Here is a 17284-nt window from a genome sequence, read left to right as displayed (position 1 = left end):
GATTACACTGTCAATAGCCAACAATTAGGTCCACATCAAATTTTAGCTTCGACTCTCAAAATATTCCCAAGCTTCCTTTTAAAGTAACTCGGAAGGTATAAGGCTATATAGGGTCAACACTTGTGTTCACCCCCAAAATCGTCTTTAATTTTAAAGATAAAATTTTGAGAATTCAACTCACCATAGATTCGACCAATAAGAGACACTTATTTTTTCAAATAAACCAATCAGAGCAAACTTTTTTTGGAAATTTTCACTAGTGAAATTTTCAGCGGAAATACCACGCGAGAGTGACAATTGCTGTCAGTTGCTTGTCAGTTCGTTGAATTCTCATGACGGGGGCTCGAAATTGTGGGAAATTTTTCCTCCAGTACTCGTAGTTTGTTTCTCCGGACAATTGGCACTCGTTCGCTTCGCTCACTCGTGCAATTGATCGTCGAAAAAACTGCTCGTCTGTCGGAAAAATTTCCGACAATTTCGAGCCCACTCGTTATATTACTTATGAAAATTTGCATACGCTCATAGTTGACATGGCTCTACATAGAAGCTGACGCAAAAATTTGTTTTTTATCACTGATAGTTTTGGCGTCGCGACGTCTTTAAAATGTAACATTTAGTTAATTATGAGAGTTTGTGAAATCAACCTCTAATTTATTTTTTTTTCAATATAAATGTGTTAAAAATATCTGAGTTGTCATTTTAGATTCAACGCAAATTGTCTTCCAAATTTGATAAAAAAAATGCTGGTTTATCAAGTTAGTTTTTAATTTTATTAGGTCAAAATTGGGAACTACGTTTACACCCATCTGTCAACATCTTGTCACAAATGACATCTATCTTTTGGCTCGCTTTAGATTGTAACAAAACACTTACTTGGTGAAATTGTCGCTTTGTCGATGTTAATTAACGATTTTTAGTGTCCATAAAGTGCAACATGCCCGAGTTAATCAAAATTGACCTTCATAAGAGTGAATAAAGTGACTTGTGATTTTGGTGTAAACGTAGTTTGCCACTGCGCTGTCATAATTTTGAAAACCAACTTGACAAACAGCGTTTTTTTCGCAAATTTTAAACAGAATTTGCATTAGATTTAAAATAAAAACTCAGATATTTGTATCATAGTTATGTTGAAAAAAAATTGAATTCGCAAATATTTCCGCAAAAACTCAAAAATCGCTAAAAATTATACTTCTTAGGCGTCGCGACGCCAACCAAACCGTGATAAAAAACAAATTTTTGCGTCGGCTTTTAGAGCTTTCTCAACTATGAGCGTATGAAAATTTTCAAAATTTTGTCTTTAAAATTAAAGACGATTTTAGGGGTGGACACAAGTGTTGCCGGACCCCGTATAGCAGCAGTAAAATTATCCCATTGTGTAAAAGTTAACTTGTCTACAATAGAAAACATCCCAGAGTTGTAAACCATCTGGTTGTACCGCAGCGCTTACTTTGGTCACTTCGACCAGTCCCGGCTTAATAATATTTAAAAATTATGGAAACATGTGCATGAATTACATTAAACTTGGACAAAGAGATTATTATTAATTGTAGATTACCCACATTTTTATTGTTTTTCTTAAAGAATGTAATAAATGGTAAATGAAGCACCGCAGATAAATCCTAATTTTATGATTACTAAAATATTTTAAGCCGGTTCTGGTTAGTTCAGGCAAACCATGATTTATTGTTGGGACACGCGCTTGTCGATAAGGGTACAAAAGAGATGATAATTGACGGTCAAAATTTTTATTAGTGCAATATAGCTCTGGGTTACTTTAGTCGTAGTTTTAAAAACAATAAGCAGAGTTATGTAAAACATTCCAGTTATTCTCAGATTTTCAGGTTTTTCAAGAAATCTTGAATCAGTCATTTAGTTTTCCTCAAATTTGTAACAAAACGAATGCCATTACATTGTAAGTTGTACAACTTTTGTTACTATCAATGAAGCGACTCTTCAATGCAGTCAGTGAGAATAAAAATTCCGCCGTTTTATTCTCAATCGTAAATCAAAGTCTATGGTCAAACACGCAAATAAAGTGGACGTAGAATTTATGTTCTCAGTCCGAGCGACTGTTAACAAATCAAAATCAAACGTGATGACTAAAAACGCGCGATAAAATCTCCTCGGTTGATTTTATCGTAATGTGGGGATCCGTCACTTCGAAAATTTCCGGATTTGTGGATGCAATAAGTTTTTACGAGCCAATAAAGACGACAGATAAACTGAGCAGTTTATATAAAAGCACAACAAAGGTATTATCTCCACGAGGAACGGCGAGCTTTTTCAAACGACGAATGGGCGGAGGGAGGCTGGAAAGCACAATGCATATAAATTCGATTTGTTACAAGTTTTCGCGACGAACGAGGCGTTGGCAGTTACAGTCTTAAATCTTCTGATGTTTATAAACCAATAATGTTTAAATGAAACAACATAGGTTTTAGTGTTTGGTATTGGGCGTCGTGAGAGCTTTTCACTTGGGTTCGTCGCTTTCTCTAGCGTTCAAGTCGCATCTAAATGAGATGTGCGTTTCCTATGTAAATGGCGCATAGTCTCGCGCTTATAAATTCCTCCGAAGCAACTATTATGACGGTTATTACATAGAAATTATTCAAGTGCGGTTATAATTTAAAGTTGTCTCTCTTCAATCGCTGAAAATCCGGTAATTGACCGATCCGGTCTTAATTTATGCGTTTTCTGGACGTTTCAATTCCACAATAGCGCTCGTTACATGTTTTACCTGACGATGTGTTTTATTCCACGAATCGAACGTTTGTCGATGATGTTATACATTTTCTCTTTGTTTTTATTGTTCTATTGTTGGAGATGTTTCTATCGTCTGGACTCGCGTGAAAGAGAAGAACGAATCATGGAAGAACAAGGAGAAAAAAACACATCCAATCACAAATAAACCATGGGCGAGCAGGTTCCCAAATTTCAAAGTGAATCTGTGTCGAATTCGGCTAAGACGTCGGCCACAATGCCCATCGTCAAGGCCAACATCGTAATGAAAAGATTCGCTGTCAGTCAGAGTGAAGAGGGAAAGACTTTAATCTTGGTCTATCAGCGTATCTCACCTTGAAAAGAGGCCGCAGCCCTCGCTCTTCTAACATTTCGGAGTATTGTTAATATCGAACCGAGCGACAGGTGTTGCGGATTATCAGATTACAGAGACCATAAAAACTTTTATTATGTCCGTAAAAATCGAAAATTTTATTTCAGGGGGGCGCACAAATCAACAATTAAACGATTTTTGAAAGGCGGTTGAGGGTCAGCGGGATTTTGTCATGTCACATTGATCATGGATCAAGTTACTAAATCGCCCACGAAAGTTGACATTATGCATGCTATTTTTAGAAAAACTATTCATAAAAATTTTGAAAATTAATTCCTAGACTTGAATTTAACATACAGAAGCTGGGGCGGGTAGAATTGTTATTAACATAAAGATCCAATCATTTAAATAAACTTCCCGTCCCGTTATTGTTTTGATTGGGCCCCGTCGCGTATTACTGGCTGTCAGTGTCGATAATGCCGTCCCCTGCCGCCCCCCGAAAGCCAGTCGTATTATCTTACATATTTATTGAGCAGGCGAGCGGTCGAGCAATTTCGTCGAATTTATTGTTGATTCGATTCTGCCTCTCGCTTGCTCTAACAAGATTCATAAAAGTCCGTATTTTTTTGTGGCGTTCCGGGAGTTGTTTTTTACGGCCCGGACAATTCCGGGAGTTTGTTCTTTTTGTTCGAGTGTTCGATTTTCCCGTGTCGAATCTTAGGTCCGGTGCCGGTCCAGCGATTCTCTGAATGGCATTTTTGAATTTGGAATTCGTCTGTGGTCGCGCTCTCAATGCGAACCTAATCAGAGTCTTTACCAAATCTTATTACACGAATTAATATGGAGAGTCGAAAAAAATATCACAAAGAAGAAGGTCAATTAACTCGAATGACTGTCGACTAACAATTAAAACTCGTTCTTTATTTTGACTGCACGTCTCCGGCTGCATTAACATGTCTAATTTATCGGAATTTTCGACGACGTTCGGCAAAATTAAAACGGAAAGAGACGTAGGCGAACCACGAAGATGACTTGCACTCGCCGGACTCCGTGTAGCGATTCGTATCGTTCCTTTCAGATCGTTAACGACTCGAGATATGTATTTTGATATTTCATAAAGAACGGGGCCTTAGACACGAGAAATTCCAGAGCCGGACCGTTATTAGGACTCCGATCAAGTCCGGAAGAGCCGAACGATTTTCGGTTCGGTTTTAACTTGCCGAATAAATTAAAAGCTCCGAATCGGACGAGGGCCAGAAAAACCGAATTCCTATATCGGTAACCATGGAAACGACACGGTAAAAAGCCCATTGTTGACGAAACGAATTCAAAATGGCTGACAGAGACGTCTCAGCTGCGAACTGAGATGTGGAGTAATTTGTTTTTTTTTGGCGTTGACAGAAATACGCTTTAAGTCTCGGATCTGTTGATTAATGTCCCGAGACGAATTGCTCGGCGTTTACCGATGGAGGACGTGTGTTCGCCGATGCTCTCTTCTGCCTAAACAACGCCCGCGCAAGAAACGGCCGTCGAAAAGACTTGCACCTCCTGAGTATTTTCCGACAGGTATATCGAAAGTTTGGCGACAGACCCACACTGGAGATTTCAATGCGCGACTTCCGGCTTATTGTGCGAAAATTTACAAAAGAAGCTGCAACGGTGTCACAACAATGACAAAACTGTCAGGACAGCCAAAGAAATATGCGAAGGTGACGTCCGTCCATTGATAGCGCTCGACGTAATCCGACACTTTTAAGAAATACTAAATTTACAGTTGCAACAGTAAACTGAAAAAAGCTAGCACAAATATTTTATCAAAAAACTAAATTTCTAACATTCTATAAAGTTTCCGTTTTTCTTATGCAATTTCCAGCTTGTCAATTTGTCACGTTTATCTTATTATTAATTAACAATTGAGTCTTACTGCCTTGCTTGTGTAACCATCATCTGTCTCAAGTAAAAAATTTCTCTTTTCGAACGTGCTGTGCTTTCAGCCTCCTGTGGTTTTGGTTGCAGGAAAAATCTGTTAATTTTGACGAGTGTGTGTAATTAATTAGGCGTTTAATTAATCAAAACTATCGTTTCGATAATAGCTATGTATTTAAATAGTATTAATTATAGCCTATTTGGTCAGGATCCGCTCGATTGGTGAAAGTGCTCGATTTTAATAATTCGAGTCGGTGGAGCGCACTCGATAAAAAAGACACGATGTTAACATTATGCGCCTGACAACCAGAAATGAGAAATAAAAGTCGTTAATTCTTCGAGAGAATCGCGAACGAACGGTCTGCATGTAATCACAAAGAATCCTTAGCTTCAGCCTGTTGAGATAATCTACTGGAGTAATTTTAAGTAGCATTTCGTGTATCAAGTGCTTATCAAATATTTATTGGAATCTGTTTATCGAATACATTATTTTAATCTGCGATTTTGAAGGTTTTATGAATGTACAAGAAAGGCTACTTTAGATTTACTACCGCCCGTTTTTTTTATTAAATCCAATTTCCACTTGCATCCGTCGAATTATCGACCCTCGAGTTCGCCTTTATTGCCAATTATTCTAAGTAAACGCGGCCGTTTAGATACGACAGGAACCGCTTTTTCGGACACCGACATTTTGTTATTTAATTGCGATTTAAATTAGCGCCGGATAAGATCTCTAATTAATTTCTCTAACGTAGCACAACCCGTTTTTCAAATTCCCGATCTCGTTTGGAATCTTTTATCTCTTCTACGACAATTGAAACAGCACAGTCATTGCAAAAAAAATTCGTTTCCCGAACTTTCAGTTTCGCTTCTACCTGCATCTATTGTCGGATGATCGGTCACGAACCGTACTTTGAAGTTTTCACGTCATATCTTTTCGGACGTCTAAAATAGCGTGCCGTTGAACACAGCACGTGATAATTTCAATAATAAAAGACTAAAAAGGAGCAAATTACGCCACTTAAAATAACACGATAAGAATCAAGGAATAATTCGCGGCAACCCTACGAAAGCGTGTAGTGAGACATAAATCGAGAATTGCCGTTAATATGAGAGAAAACATCATCACATGAAGAAAATCGTATCCACGCTGCGTTTGTCTGTAATTGTCAATTATCACGGTGACATTCCCAACAACCAGCAGCCACCATTCGACGCAATTAAAAGAGCTGATGATGATGATGATGGTGGAAGTCGTTTGAGGGCTATTCACAACGAGAAACTCTCGCAAAAACGGCGACACCTTCGAACGTGCCAGATGTTGTATTACAAGAAAAAAAAACCATGTTCCATAAGCTCAATTTCGGCCCAAATTATGTAAAATAAGCCCGATCGAATCTGCAATCGATAGATCACATTGCATCCTGTTTTTGATAGAAAGATTATAGTCGTACGTTACCGGAGGCTGCAACTTACGACGCGCATACATCACCGGGTTCGATAAACGGTAATAACGGCACCGGAGGGTCGTGCAAATTGGGTTAGCTATGACCGGAGGCGTCGCGACGCTACAAGTGGGGATAATGGTGCATTGTTCGGGAATTAGAATAGGACCCAAATTTATCGAAAAACGATCTGCATTTGAATAGAATGGTCCGGTCGAAACCTACGATTAAGTTAATAAATTAAAGTTCATTGCCTTGAGACAAACGTGAAATATTAGAAGCACGGGGGATTTCGGCCCACCGAGAGCCTTTGCGACCCACAGAATGGGCCATATTTTCAAGAGGTTGGTACACCATAAAAGACATATCTGTGAAGATCCTGGATCAAATTACCTTTCAAAGTTTCTGATGAAGGTGAAATTTTTATCTGTCTTCTGTGCTTCCAAATCTATCTGTAAAAATTCTACTGAAAAACCTGAGATTTTCACGGGCATGCAGAAACCCATTCAAGTCCTCGAAATTTTATCTCCATCATTAATTTTCGCACTTTCACTCAAAACCTCGAAATTTTCAGCCTTTCCGCGCTCCTCAATTAATCAAGCCGACAATGTCGCGATAATAAAACTATTTGTTTACTCGTTTTTGTGTTCACTAATGACTAAATCTTGTTTTATTAAAATTTGCGAGCCTTCGGTGCCCACGATTTGACCCTTTGCGCTTGCGAAAGTGGATTTCGTTACCGAAAATGAATCATGTTCATCATTTGCAACTTTCAATTGACATTCTAAGAAGGAAAAACTATTAATAATAAAGTTGTCGTTGCTGTCAACTACAAGTGAGGTAATTTGTATAATGGGATGTAATGATCAATTGAAAATGTATCGCGATATTAATTATGACACATGCGGAAGGTGATAAAAATTCCCTTTCTTTTCCGACCCGCATATTTATATTGCAGTTCGTGGAATTAGCATAAAGAATCCAAAGTCTTTTGGCACGGTTCAGATTTCACACAATATTAGTTTTTAGCACGTCTGTAAAAGCCAAGCACTGTTGACATTCGCCGGTTTGTTCTTTGTTGAAATAAAGCATTTTTGTACCGTTTCCGTGTGGTCTTTCCTTCGTTGGACTATGATAAAAACCTGATTTTTGTTCAAAGTTCTTACTGAGGCTTCAGTATCGATTTCGACGACTTTGCTTCAATAATTTTGATCCAATCAGTTAATAGAGTTTAGCCTTGGCACGTTTGTGTCTTCTTATCTTGTAATTTTAGATTATCATCTCCATAAGGATCAAGCAAGAGATTCATTGTTTGCAACTTGCTAGCCTTCGCATTTCAAAAAGTGGACAAAAGTGCCGGGCAATAATAAATTGTGCTTCGGTCAGATAAAGATTTAAGAAATCACTGACACAAATCGCCTACTGATGTATTTTTGTGATTTTTGCCATCGATAAAATTCGAAAGTCGTTCTAGATTCATAACAACTGATAATTTTTTGTCATAAGTCAATTGAACAAAGAGAGATTTTTAATTGGGTCCATGTATGCAAATCGCGCGGCTAGTTCTGTCCATCTTTAGACATATTTCGAATATTTCCGATGAAACTTATTGATCAATTAACGTTTATGCAAATTGAATTAACTGTATAGTTAATTGAAATGTTTTTCCTGACGTAAGGAAAGCAAGCGCGTCTTCCTCGGTTCCATACAGATCGACCACATTGTCATCCACTTTGCTTGGCTTACCGTTGCTCAGGTGCCCAGACGGGTTATACAGGTCAAGGGTACGACTTGTTATGTTGGTAACAATGCGGCCATACGATATGACTGTACCACCATGCAAATAAATAACTCATTATTCACTCCATCAATTGAGCTTTATAGTGCGTTTAAATCATAAGATAATGGCACAATGATTCTCCGGATTTTTCCGGACCAAGGGCGGGGAAGCTTCGGGCGAGAGGTTATTGCAATAATTGTTATTAATCGGTGTAATGTGGAATGATGGATAGTATATGTAGAGAGGCTTGACTGGAAATGGAAATAAGTTGGTTTTTGTAGCATTGAAAAAAAAACTATTGCGGATCGACATGTGGGTACCTCGTTACCACCATAAAATTGTTATGTTTGTCAATTTCCATATGCAACGAAATACAAGAATCCATTCATAAAATTGGTTCCTGATTTGAAACTTTTTTCATACGTGTAATCTCGAGAAGGTTACCTACTCATATATGTCGTAAAATTTTTCTGTTTTCTTAACGTGAAAATTATGCAGGATGTGAGTAGTTTTATGCCTCCAATTTGAATATTTTAGCGTAAAGTGTGAGCTTTGTTAATTTCCGTTTGTTCGTGGCCCTTGTCGAGCCCGTCCCTGCACGCATTCCCCATTGGATGTTTATGAGTCTCGTCCATTCGGTCGAGCAGTTTTTCAGTACGATTTTGAAATATTTGCAGTGCTGGTTGACGTCGTTTAGCGGCTGAAATGAGCTGGGTCGGAATGTACGCCGATGAATGTTGTCGGTATCTTTTGCCGTTCTGTTTTTGGATTAATTCGCGGAGAATACTAATGAGGGACCCGAGTATTAACCAAATGTATACTTGCTTTCGTCACTTGCTGACTTCTCGGAAAGTCGATTTTTTCACTTGCATTCGTGACGAGACGCAGACACTATGGAATGATGGACGGCTTCTGTGGGATCCAATTTGGACGAGCAATTAGACGAATGCTCCCGTCGACCCTCCGCCGCTGCTGCAATTTCAGGGGCGTGCGTTCAGACGGACTAATGTATGCGCTACGAACAACTATCGATATCATGAATAAAACATCGCTCCGAAAGCCTTGATTGTGTAATTCTTGAGGAGCGAAGGATGATTTAAGCGATGGCTAACATAATTTTTGTGGTGGATTACATGTTTACGACCGGCCGACGAAAAATAACCAACATAATTACCGGTAAAACTAACCCAGGTATGATTCATAGAATGAGCAAGGCGGTCAAAGTCAGTTTTGCACATCTTTAACCTCAAACTGTCAACGAGACAGGCAAGCCTACCAACCTATTTCGAATTCCAAAGCCGCCAATCGAAAAGTACAGTGAAACCTGTATAAAACGGAATCGCTAGGGACCGTCCGATGTTTCCGTTTTAGGTAACCTTTTATGCAATTTTATTTTTTAATTCTAATATCAGATGGTAATTATTTGTCGGCTTCTCCACACACTTTTTTTTTGAAAGGAAAGAGATGTCTTTCGGGAAAAATTCCCAGTCAACAATTTGAAGCTTTGATAAATTTAGCTTGCGATTGTAAAAGTAAACCTGATACTTATACACTAGTTTCTTTACTTCTTTGTTCTTGATAACACGAATTGTCCGTTTATAACTTAGATTTTCTACCCATTAACCAATTTTTCGTTAATCCGATTTTTATTTTTATACAGATGATGAACTTACGTTGTTCCTATTTAAATTGAGTTAGTAATTGTTTAACACATTCTTGAACTCGGTTTAACTCCTAATTTTTTGAAAGTCAATGTGATTTTTCTCCATCCGTCTATTGTCTGAGTTCTCAATATCTAAATTTTTATTCGAAAGCTAAATTCTTCGTGGCCATAATAAAAAAATGCGTAAAATATTAGGTGAAAGACAATATGAGGTAAACAAAATAAACAACACTCCGCAAATGACATTTTTTCGAAGAATGCCTAATTGTTTCAGAGAAAAATTTGAAGCAGTAAATAAAAAATTTTCGTTTTAAAAATCCGATGGTCCGTTTTTTGGCTTCCGTGTTCGCGTTGAGCAGATTCCGGCATATACAGGTATTTTTAAAGAGACCGTCAAAATTTTCCGTAACAGGTTTCCAGTTTTTTCAGGTTTCGTTTTACACAGGTTTCACTGTACATCTATCTTCTGTGGACAATTTTATAGACATTGCGTTTAAACGGAATAATGTTACAGCAACAGTATGTAATTAGTAATTACCTACTTACTCTATTTGAATGAGTTTCTCGGTAATAAATTATTGCAATCGTCCGCAATTATTTCTCGGCAAATCCTGTTAAACATTGATTTCCGAAAGGGTAAAAGTTGGTATGAAAACCAATAAACCCGCTCTGCCGGCTTCTGATAAATCAATCGAACCAATTAGTTCTTCACTCGCTAGATTGCAAACAAATTAAAAGCGACAAACTAGAAAATCAAGCCGTTACAAGTAGTTTTTCTCTTTGCAGGTCCAAATCACCATCTTGGACAAGAACGACAGTCCACCATCTTTCAAGGATACACCTTTGCATTTTTCAATTTCGGAAGATCTAGGACCTGGTCAATCTGTGGCGACAGTCAAAGCGGATGATCCTGATACTATCGGCGAACTGGAATATAGTTTAATCAAAGGTGATGATGGTCATTTCCTGCTGGACAAGACATCTGGAGTTTTGAGCCTCGTGGACTCGTTGGATCGGGAAACCAAAGACGTTTACAAATTGACTATCAGGGCTAGCGATGGGAACCAACACACGGACACCGTTTTAACAGTGCAGGTTAGTGTCCCATCGAAAAATCGATTTAGTTGGTGTTATGGACAATGGAAATGCCGTTAAGACGATTATACGCGGTTGTTGCACTGTTTGAGTCTCGTTAAAGAGCTTTTTAATTGCTCGTAAATAAATCTATACACTCGACTAAGTGATTAATTAGTTCTTTTATGTACGATTATTGGGCATTCGACCCAATTTTAAACGAGCGATTAAATTTTAGATGAGTGGGACTTTAAATGAGATTGTCAACGGGACTTTCTAATAGATTTTAAGGGGTTAGTAAAGGATACGCGAATGATTTGTAAGCTAAGAAAGTTGCTTTTGCCGCTGCAATCCATTTTCAAGTGACACAGTAATTAAAAGCCGTTGACAGCGAAAATATGATACATAGACAGGACGAAATGGGAAAATGGACGGCGGAGGAAATTTTTCAATTTTAGATGACTCGTTAAGAGATTTCAAATCCTGTTTCAATAAGCATTTTTATTTTCATTCTGGAAATCGAAGTTTGCCTAAAAGTCGAGCCAGCTAACTGTAAACGCGTTGATTTCCGCTTTTCTTCGCGATTTCCCTGCCATCTGTTCATCCCGATTGTTGTCGTTTTTCCGTCCATCGCCATTAATCGCGTCTGTATAGAATAATCGAGCAGTGCCATCGACAATTACAGTTCGTTGCTCCCTCGCAGTTAGTATGAAATCTGTCGGATCTGCATCTGCGGTGGCAACTATGATAAACTGCAGCCACGGTAACTGCATAATGGTGGAGAACGCCTCCTTCGCCCAAAACGAGTTCCGCATTTCAGCCTCGACTCACGTACACGTGAATCTGTTTCAGATCACAGATACCAACGACAACCCTCCGGCATTTTTGGAGAGCGCCTACTCCTTCGACATCCCGGAGAACGCGCCAAGAGGTTCCAGAGTGGGTCAAGTCAAGGCCACCGATCCGGATTTGGGAATCAATGCGCATTTGACCTACACAGTTATCAGCGATTGGGCCAATGATGTGTTTTCGCTCAACCCCCAGACAGGGGTGTTCACCCTCACGTCGCGATTGGACTATGAGGAGGTAAGTGTTAAGTCGCCAAAAAAGGCGAATCCGCAGTCATTGACCATGCGGTTTTCGTCACCGCCAAGTTCACGGTTTGTTTATATGATTTTAGAAAGTGCTTTTGACATCGAAATGAGATTTACGGATTCGGTTTCGGTCACTGCTCTTTCGAACAAAGTACCATTTGATAGGCATTTGAGAGCTCCTTTATGAATATTTTATTTATGTAAAAAAAGTTTTCAAGTTGCAGTTTCGCAACGCGTCCAAAAATGATTTATCGATAACTATAATTAACTGCTTATCGCGACCGCGACCATTATTATTTAACAATATTTATAAGCGGAACATTACATAAACCCGTCACTTTTAATAGCGACAAAAAACGACTCGATGGGTACCATTTTCGACGATTTATTCCAAGACCCACCATTAAAATCACAGAGATATAGCGCGTCGATCCGGGCGTTTGGAGAACAAGTCCGGCATGGTCTGGAAATGTGACGAGGGGCGAGTATGTTGTCCCATCAATGTTTAATGGCTGTAGCCGACGGGGTTGATCCTGGGACCTATATAAACGCAATTTAATAACTTTGTGATTTATATTGTTGCAAAATAGTTCTTTAGCAAAACCGCCTGCCTCACCTCCTACGGTAACGCAGGTTGCCTTGAAGGGAATTATAAATAAATCTCGTTATTTTTTAATTGCGTGGAAACTAAATGTCATAAAAATGCCTAACAACAGTCTTAAATCTTTCACATTTTATTCGTGGATTTTTTCGCGCGAATTTCCTCGTTTCTACTCTCTGTGTGGTAACGATATTACTTTATATTCCGGTCTCACTCTTCTCTCCGAGCCGATTAGCGTTTTTCACGATTAATTAGTGGTTTTTTCGTCACCACCGCACACAGTCATTGCGAAGAGATGAGACCGACTCATAACTTTGTTCAATTTCATAAAAACCACACCGTCTTATTTACAATCGTGTATGTTGCAGCAACACCGCCGTATTTCAGGTCCTGGGAGCGAGCAAAAAGGCCAACTATTGTCAACGTGGCTATTTTTAAGAGAAACGCCGGTAAACGACGCGGTAAAAATCGCTGACTTATGATTGTTGATCCTTTTTGCGAAAGGAGACCACCTATGATTAAATGTTGCGTTATAGTTTTCGAGCTTGGAGGCCTTGGCGACGTCAAAACGGGCGAATTATTGCCGCAAACTTGAATAAATTACGGGCTTTGTAGAAATGGAAGAATAATAAAGTTTTAATTTCTTCGAGCTATGAAAGAAGGCCGGCTGGTCTTTAGATCGTGAGGTCTTCAGAGCCATGAAAGATTTCAGCCCGGCCCTGGGCTAGTAAAAAAAGTGGCATTTACTGGATTAGAAAACGAGAGGAAAATCATAAAACTGATTCGAAATAACGTAAAAGGAATTATTACACAAACAGAAAGTCTAACGGGAACCGTGGAATTAGCTTTGACATTAATTAATGATTCATTGGTTTGTTTTAAAAATAATTTTATTTAATGATAATGAAACCGTCGCGGCCTCGGGCACTTAACAGCTCCTTTCGACTTTTAGGTGCAGCCTTCGACCATTTTCCAGAAAACATTTTCTTTGTCAAAAACTGAAATTTCTCGCATTCCACTCCTTAATTATTCAAATACGTTTCCGTGACGGAATCCACGATGTTAAAACATCTGTAATTGTGGCAACAATGGCACTTGAAGTCCGACAGCTATACAGAAATAGTCATGTGCGATTATGCACGGTTCTTGTATCCGTATCACAATAACTCATTAAAATAGGACTGGACTTGGGATTGTTTTGCGCACGTATTTTCATTAACCGATCATTGTGGGCGACATTGCTTATGCATGAGACGTTTAGAGTTACTTCCAAGAAGTAATTTTTCGAGTTTTTACAGCCTCTTTTACGTAACGCCTTATCTAGGTTTGATTTTATCTCGATGCCAAGTCCTTCGGGCACGATTTGGCGCAATAATTCTCATGTTGAGCGCCGTGAGCTGAAAGGAAAAGGAAATGATCCTTTTTATTTTCGCTGCTTCAAGGATAACTGCCGGTAGTTAAAATTAACGCACAGGATAGTCAAAACGAAAAATTTGTAAGGTGAATTACCTCTATCTTTTTTTAAAACACCTGGATAAATAAATGCACAATTCTAAAAGAGAATTCAGTGTGACGTGATTTTATTTACAAATCTGTAGCCATCACTGTACTTCACACGCGAGCACAATGAATACCAATCATCTTAGAACAAGTCTGAGAATTTCAAGAGTTAAACAATTATCGTTCGATTCTAAATTCTACAATAGCAAACTTTTGAATTCTTTAGCATAATCAGTCGAAGAGCATTCACCTGTGAGAGGCAGATTTATCGTAATAAATGTGAATTTATAATCGTAGCTCAACAACTTAAAATATTTGGTAGTTGTTATGGTAGGCAACAAATAAATCTGCGATTTTTTGAGAACGTTAGACGAATGTATGGACTTGAAAAAAAAATTAAACTAGTGTCGAAATAAAACAAAACTTGCGCGATGATATGAGATTAGACCAGAGCAACAAGAACTCGGAAAATATAGAACTAGTCACTATAAATAAACATTAGTTTATAATATTTATTAATATAGTAAATTAATCCTGATTAATATTAATGTTAGGCGAATAGGTTCGAGCAAATCAGGCGCCAAGTTCTTGAAATTCCTCAGAGGTGGATTTTTTCTAGTTTTGGCTCCCATATTTGTCTAGAAAATGACCGCGTTTAATTTAGTTTTGCTGTATGTGGCAAAGTAGGCAAAAAGTGCTCTCAATCCAACGTAGAATAATGTTCAAACCTGCCAGCGTGGGCCCGCGACCATTTGCTTCAAGTAATTGTAAGAGAATAATTATGGAAGCTAATTTAGCGTTTACGACGCAAAATGAAATATGACCACGGAGGTGTATAATATATTTGATAAGATGTCGCATCTTTTAATTACCGTGTATACACGTTTCGTCACGTCGACCTCGACGATGTTTTCGGCGACAAAAACTAGAATCTGCAACATCTCCGATAACTGTGCAGCTCCTTCGACCCGCCTGGTTTTTGTCGACGACATGCGTCGTCTACCTAAACGACAATTTTGTCGTTGAATTGAAAAGACGCAATCATAAATCGCAACTAACACTCCCCTATGTATTCTATTATATTAATAGAATATATATTGATTCGTTGACGAGTTTTTCACCGTTTTTGTCACTTATGGATGCGAGGTCGAGATGTGTTCCGAGGCGTCCAGTTTATTACTTCCACACTATTCCTCTTCGAAAGAATTTATCGACGGTTTTTGCCGGAACGAGTTGCTCCGGATCAGTGGCGGCGGCTGGAATCTACACAGTTTGCACTTGTTGCTTAGAAATGTTTGCATCGAACGCCACTGGCGAGGCGTCCAGACACTGTGCGTGCGATTTTCATACAATATCGCATTCGTTGCACTCGCACCACAATCTTAATTTGTCACAGACTGTCGCCCGACACCAAACACAACCTCCCTCATAAATAAACATTATATTGTCTCTAATAACCGGCTGCTACGACTAGATATTCACGAGCTATAAATTTATTATTTTCTTAGCTTAGTACATTAATTAATTCACCTGTCGTTGCCATCACTAATTTGATTAATTTATAATTAAGGGGATTCCAGCCGTGGCGCAGACCGCATCTTTCTATCTGTTGTGCTTCCGGAGATATGGAGCACTAAAAATTCGGAAAAAACTGTTAAAATAACAGAATCCTAAATCCTTATAACCAATGTAAAATTTTCCTACCATAACTCGAAAACCATTTGACATAGAGAATTGAAATTTTGAATATATGGTGTCCTTACAATTGTCTACAGATATTATCCATTGGATTTTTTGATATGAGTCATCTAACATTAATTACACTGTACCAATTTTGAGTGAAAACTGTAACTTCTGTTTACGTTGTTGTATCAAAATTGTATCTGGATTGATTGTACAGTAAATTGTTCTAAATACAATCGTCCAAAGTTAAAAAAAAAATCTAATAATTAATGGAGTAATCGTAGAAAAACGTTTTAGAGTTTAAATCTACGCTGAAATCTTATAATTTACGACCACCAATTGCCGGCAAACCGCAGAAATTAGTACTTGCCCATAAACACAACAAATTTTATGGTGGGGTCAGGTAGTTTGACGAAACCAAGAGGTCCAGCTAAACAGCTGGAAGTAATACAATAAGAAAATAATAGAATTGTATTTTCATCTTTGCACTGCATTCTTGGACTATGCCATGGACCACAAGCAAAATGTTAAAAAAAACTCTTATATTAATAAGGATTTCTGTACTAGGAACAACTACCTATTTCACGTTCTTTTATGCATTTGTTATACAGAATCGGCAGCAAAAATTTGTTTTTTATCACCAATAGTTTCGTCGTCGCTTATTAATTTTTTTTTAATACATGCATACAGGGTGTTCAAAAAATGGCGGACCAACTATTCACTACGTGAATCTTCAAATAATAACTAGTAGCTAAATTAATTTTTTTTAATTATTGATTGCTTCGTAAGAAATCTACAGCCACTTAAAGGGGCGCTAATTATGGCACAAATTTTTCCTTATAATGAACTCAAGGTTTACAAAATTCTACTAGAGTTCTTGTTTTGGGTGATATTTACATACCTACAGTCTTTAAATGCCTTAAATGTTGATGCAAAACGTTATTTTTCACTTTTAAAATTAAGCTCAAAAGTTCAAAATTAATCTGGCAACATTTCACTTCAAGATTTCAGTAATTAATCGTTGCCTAGTGCCTGACAATGACCATTTTTTTAGAAAAGTCAAACATTTTTTAGGTGTCACAAACTAGAGGAGTTTATTTCTCTAATGATGTATAATTTTGCTGAATATACCGACTCGTGAAGGAAACAGTCGAGAAGCAGTAAGGGGCAGTAAGGCTTGTGAATTTCCAAACTGGCAAATTCCCTCAAGAATACTTTTCAACGAGTTTATCAACAGGTACGTGAGATGGGCCTATTGGAACCAAATTTGTCAGGATCATGGAGGACTCAGGACTATTCGCACACCAAGAAGAGAACAAATGGTTCTTGATCTACTTTGTGACTTTTACTGGTCAGGTGTTATCAAATTTAATTGCAAACCATAGTAACCAATTACATGATTTATTAATAATTGTAACTACCAAAGTATTGCTCTGGTCTCAAAATTATACTCCTAATAATTACCG

General features: G+C 38.1%; 1 protein-coding gene across 1 annotated transcript in view; it reads left to right on the top strand.

Annotated features, from left to right (window-relative positions):
* ft (cadherin-related tumor suppressor fat) overlaps positions 1–17284 on the top strand; it is a 64693-nt gene that overhangs the window by 31132 nt on the left and 16277 nt on the right. The window contains exons 2-3 of the mRNA XM_088043999.1: positions 10653–10961; positions 11793–12026. Coding sequence (XP_087900125.1) covers positions 10653–10961; positions 11793–12026 — 543 coding nt within the window. The remainder of the gene's footprint in view (positions 1–10652; positions 10962–11792; positions 12027–17284) is intronic.

The sequence above is a fragment of the Gnatocerus cornutus genome, chromosome 8, assembly GCF_029298725.1.
Source record: "Gnatocerus cornutus isolate USDA-ARS CGAHR chromosome 8, icGnaCorn1.1, whole genome shotgun sequence".
Taxonomy (NCBI): domain Eukaryota; kingdom Metazoa; phylum Arthropoda; class Insecta; order Coleoptera; family Tenebrionidae; genus Gnatocerus; species Gnatocerus cornutus.
This window is presented reverse-complemented; position numbering and strand designations above follow the sequence as displayed.